Source organism: Propithecus coquereli, unplaced genomic scaffold (genome assembly GCF_000956105.1).
Source record: "Propithecus coquereli isolate 6110/MARCELLA unplaced genomic scaffold, Pcoq_1.0 Scaffold64, whole genome shotgun sequence".
NCBI lineage: Eukaryota > Metazoa > Chordata > Mammalia > Primates > Indriidae > Propithecus > Propithecus coquereli.
The window spans coordinates 3,867,223-3,869,280 of NW_012152396.1; the positions used below are offsets into that span (position 1 = coordinate 3,867,223).

Genomic DNA, 2,058 nt, shown 5'->3' on the forward strand with positions numbered 1-2,058 from the left:
TGCTCAGGCTGGTTTCGAACTCCTGAGCTCAAACAATCCGCCCGCCTCGGCCTCCCAGAGTGCTAGGATTACAGGCGTGAGCCACCGCGCCCGGCCTATACATTTTTTATAGTGTTCTGAATTTTACCTATTACATTTGTCCTATTTTAGTGAGATGAGACTGTTTTCTTATTAATTAATAGATAAAAGGATAAGCCTCTGCTTTACTCAATAAGAGAGATTTCCTAGGATTGAAAAGGCCATAGCACACTTTTATCTTCATCCAGTTTGGGTTTTGGTGATACTGAGAAGTAATACCTTTGTCTTAAAAATATCTCAGATTTTAACATGGATAATTAATCTTCCAACTGGGTTTATGATATACAGCCTTGCTCCTTAGTACATATAATGTGATCAAACAATTTAATACAATGCTTATTAGGAATGCAAATGAAATTAGCTTAGAGAATGGAAGAATGCTACGTAAAACTCCATTTTAATATAGAGTTCATAATGAAATCATAGATAATACTTGTGGCATTTCTTCATTCTCAGTATTTTTTCAAATGAGTTAAGCAGACCTGCAAGTACCTTGTGAGCTGTCTTGCAGAATAGGGAAGATGCCAGGAGGGTAAAGCTCCAGATTCTCTGCCTAGTTTCAGCTACAACAGCTTTGCTTTACCCATTGCATTCATTCAGCAACCAACAGGTATTTGTGGACCAAGTTTTGTTTTAGCTGATGCAATATATTAAGTATCCGTGGTATATTTGTTTGGAAAAATAAAGAAAGAAAAAGAGTTCGACTAACCTTTTCAAAAAAAGCTTAAGAATAGTTTGGGAAGTCATCAGTAGAATAGAGAGAGAAACAAAAAGAAGGACCCAAGTTGAGAAAATACTATTTGGATTCTTTAACAGAGTCCATAATCTTTTCCTTCCCAAAGGACAGACGGCTCTGACGTTACAGATAGCCAGAAGTCACCTACCCATATAAAGATAGTCCTGGATGCTATGAAAATGCCAGAGTTTTGCCATTAGATTCCTCGACAGTGTAAAAACGTACTTCTTTCTCATTTCAAGAACTGGCAGCTTTTACTTCTGAGTCATTTCTGAGTTGGTTGATGATGTTTCAGTTCTCTTGAGAGTTCAAGCTCAAACAAGATTAATCTGCGTATTTGAAGACACCATTTATATTCGAGTTCATTACATGTTTTACTATAAAAGAAATTTGGGATACACAGTATCCAGGCTTATTTCAGTTACTGAAACTAAATTCCAGCTCATTTTAGTCCACTTGTGAACTCTAGTTAACTTCATCACTTCAAGGAGAAACAAGCTTTTTTGACATTCAATTTTCTACAGATTCAAGGTCATATATATTTGTATGAATGCAAGTACAGAGTTTACGTATTCACCGAATAGTAATATCTCTCTTTGCTGAAGTGTTTTAGCAATAGTGGCCTGTACTACTAAACTGTAGTCTCTGTTTTTACCACCCGTTTGCTTTGGAGACATTTCAGTATCATAGCCTTTTCTGTATTGAATCTGAAAATGAGAAGAAGAGAAAGAGCATTAAAAATTGGACAAATTTTGTGCATCGAACCTATCAAAGAACCAAGTACCTAGCGTGCATGCTCTTGACTTACTTTATTACTGTTCTTTGAATCTCTCTTTTCTCTTCTTCATTTAATCTTTGAAGAATGGATTCCAAGAGAGAAAAATGAAAGTTAATGTACTGAGCCACCTAAGAAAGGAAAAAAAAGCAGAGCGTTTATGTGAGAGCTGCTGAGTCAGAATGCAAGCAAAGACAGATTAGGGTGACGGTGTCCATACATCACTGCTAATTTCTTCTGCGTCTTTATCCATGAGGAAAATGCGAGCATTGTTTTTGGAGGGTCCCTGTAGGAGTCTCTGCAGTAGAGGAATGTCTGTCTCTTTCAGCCGTCTCTGTTCTGCAAATGAAAACAAGTACAACCACAGTCAGGAGTTCACGCTAGAGGAAAAGAAGGAAGATAATTTTCCCATTCATTTTCTTTCTTTAGTTTACATGGGAAGAAGTAAGACCTGAAAAGCACACACAGC

At 37.0% G+C, this 2,058-nt stretch overlaps 1 protein-coding gene across 1 annotated transcript in view; it reads right to left on the reverse strand.

Annotated features, from left to right (window-relative positions):
- Positions 1-944: 944 nt before the first annotated feature.
- Positions 945-2,058, reverse strand: part of RASSF6 (Ras association (RalGDS/AF-6) domain family member 6) — a 39,522-nt gene continuing 38,408 nt past the window's right edge. The window contains exons 6-8 of the mRNA XM_012659841.1: positions 1,810-1,928; positions 1,623-1,720; positions 945-1,521 (exon numbers count right to left, since the gene is read on the reverse strand). Of these exons, the coding sequence (XP_012515295.1) occupies positions 1,446-1,521; positions 1,623-1,720; positions 1,810-1,928 (293 nt within the window). The 3' untranslated portion in view covers positions 945-1,445. The remainder of the gene's footprint in view (positions 1,522-1,622; positions 1,721-1,809; positions 1,929-2,058) is intronic.